This window comes from Diabrotica undecimpunctata, chromosome 2 (assembly GCF_040954645.1).
Source record: "Diabrotica undecimpunctata isolate CICGRU chromosome 2, icDiaUnde3, whole genome shotgun sequence".
NCBI lineage: Eukaryota > Metazoa > Arthropoda > Insecta > Coleoptera > Chrysomelidae > Diabrotica > Diabrotica undecimpunctata.
In genome coordinates, this window is record NC_092804.1 from 134,246,353 (window position 1) to 134,248,725 (window position 2,373).

The 2,373-nt window shown below is 34.5% G+C and overlaps 1 protein-coding gene across 1 annotated transcript; it reads right to left on the bottom strand.

Moving 5' to 3' along the window:
• Nucleotides 1-1,131: 1,131 nt before the first annotated feature.
• Nucleotides 1,132-1,491, bottom strand: LOC140433927 (protein FAM200C-like). The gene has a single exon (XM_072521899.1). The coding sequence runs from the start codon at nucleotides 1,489-1,491 to the stop codon at nucleotides 1,132-1,134; it is 360 nt and encodes a 119-aa protein (XP_072378000.1).
• Nucleotides 1,492-2,373: the final 882 nt, after the last annotated feature.

Here is a 2,373-nt window from a genome sequence, read left to right on the forward strand (position 1 = left end):
GAACGGCATGTCGAATGCAATTTTAGATTTCCTTGCCGAGTAATTTATCAAGCTGTTTGCTTTGCAAGTTTTAGAAAGCACAGTGGTAAAAATTTTAATTCGACTTCGTCAGGTAGAAATCGTTTGATTTCTCTTTTTATTTTATTATGGTTTACAATTTACATGAATAAAAAATCAATAGGATATTTGAGGCAAGGGTTTATCCTCTACTAACTTTTGCACATCTATCTCTATGCTAGTCGTAGTGAGTCTAATACACGCCTCCAGAGAATCATTTTCCATGCGATTACGTGTTTTATATTTAATATGCTTCAAAGCAGAAAATTTACTTTCACATATATACGTACTACCAAACATTGAATATAAATAGTTCAACGCAAAGTTACGAAGTTTAGGAAAACGATCCTTGGAGACTATTTTCCAAAAGGTACTAATGTCTTTATTTTTCTTTGCTTGAAAAAACGAATCGGACTGTAGTTCGCACAGCTCTAATTGGTATTCTGCTGATTAGTTCTGGATGTTGACTCCCATTGGATTGTTGAAAAGCTCAAGATCGGGTTTTAGTGCATCAAACTCCGAAAACATTTTACCGTATTCTCTTTTTATTTCTGTAAGAACTTTTACAAAATAAGAAATCGATCAAGGTTTCTTCTTCATTTATTTCGAAACACATAGGAAAATGTGTGAGGTCGTTTATTTTTATGCAGTTCTCGAAAAGATCAAGTTTTTTGCGAAATGTCTCAATTTGACAAACCAAGTGTGAAATCAACTGTGATGTGTCTTAGTTTTCCCATGGAGTTGTAGGTTTAATGTGTTCAAGTGAAAGGTAATGTCTGTTAGAAATGCCAGTTCATGAAGAAATGTTTTATTTTTAAGCTTTGTTATAAATACGTCCGTGTTAATAACAATTTCCGTTTCAAAAAACAGTAAGATCTGTTTTCTTAAAGAAAAAAAATTTCTAAGGCATTATCTCTGAATGTAGGGAGACGTCCTTATATTAAGTATTTCATTTCTCCAGGAAAGATATAAATTTTCGTTGTCGATGAGCTCTGTTTTCTTCCCTTAAGCTGTTTACTATCTGCACTACAGTTTTCTTAGTATCGTTGATTTTAAATATCTTTCCACAGAAACCTATTGATGGACAATGCAATGAAATATAACACAGTTAACACCATTTTCCCGCAAAAGTCCAGCCAATTCCGTTATGCGTCCTGTCATTGCTTTTGCTCCGTCGGTGCAAACGCAAGAGCACTTTTGAAAACCGTCTATATTTTTCACAGCGTCACTAACTGCTTCAAATATATTTATACCTTTGGTCCCGTCTTCCATGTGGTGCAGTTTTAGAAGTTCCTCAGTTACACAAAAATCTTCACTGATGCATCTAACAAAAACTAATAGCTGATTTTTGTCAGTAATATCAACAGATTCGTCCAGAGCTAAGGAGTAGTACAAACAGTCATGAACTGTGTTGACACCATTTTGTAAATACATGACTATTCAGATCATCAACTCCTCTAGATACAGTTTGATGGGAAACTGAAAGACATTCAAAATGTTTGGTCATATTTTCATCTCCAAAGGCTCGCGCCATTTTAACGGCACACCGTTTGATCATTTCTCCATCTCTAAATGCTTTTTTACTTTTAACAAGCTTTAAACATACTTCATATGATGCTGCTAATCTTGATGATTGAACAGCTGTCGGTTTTGTAAATAGAGATTTTTGTTTGTTCAATTTAGCTTTTAAGTTCTTTTACAAGAGTATTGCGAGTTTCACCTTGATATTTGTCGTATTTTGTTTTGTGCTGGGTTTCATAATGCCTACTAATATTGTATTTTTTTGATACCGCGAGTACTTGACAACAAATAATGCACTGAGATTTGCCTTTTAATTTGATGAAGAAATATTGGTTTTCCCATTTTCCTTGAAACGTACCATTCTTTTCGAAAATTTTGGGATTTTTTGCACTACTCATTCTGAATTTAACATTCAATTTATTCGCCACTGTTAATTCAACGCGACACGTGCAGCTGACTGCCCGCTCATCGGGAGTTGGTGTTCAAGGTTATTTACTTTCTTAAAATTACGGAAAGTTAGACAGGGTTGGAACAGGTAAAAGTTATCAATTGCAATATTTTTGAAATGTTTTTGCGCGGGGCGCAGTTTAACGAGCCTCGGGCCGCATGCGGCCCGCGTGCCTGTGGTTGGACCACACTGTTTTATATTATCAACTTGATGGTATTGTAGAACAAATATTTGACTAGTGTAAATGGGTGTAACAGCTGAGAACAACTTCTGGTTTATTAATTTGTAATTTCATTATGTTGTAACATTGTTTTATATTGTATAATGGGAAGTAAATAAACATTATT

What these genes read in the sequence shown, in the direction of transcription:
- LOC140433927 (XM_072521899.1), bottom strand. Translation starts at nt 1,491, where the DNA reads ATGTATTTACAAAATGGTGTCAACACAGTTCATGACTGTTTGTACTAC.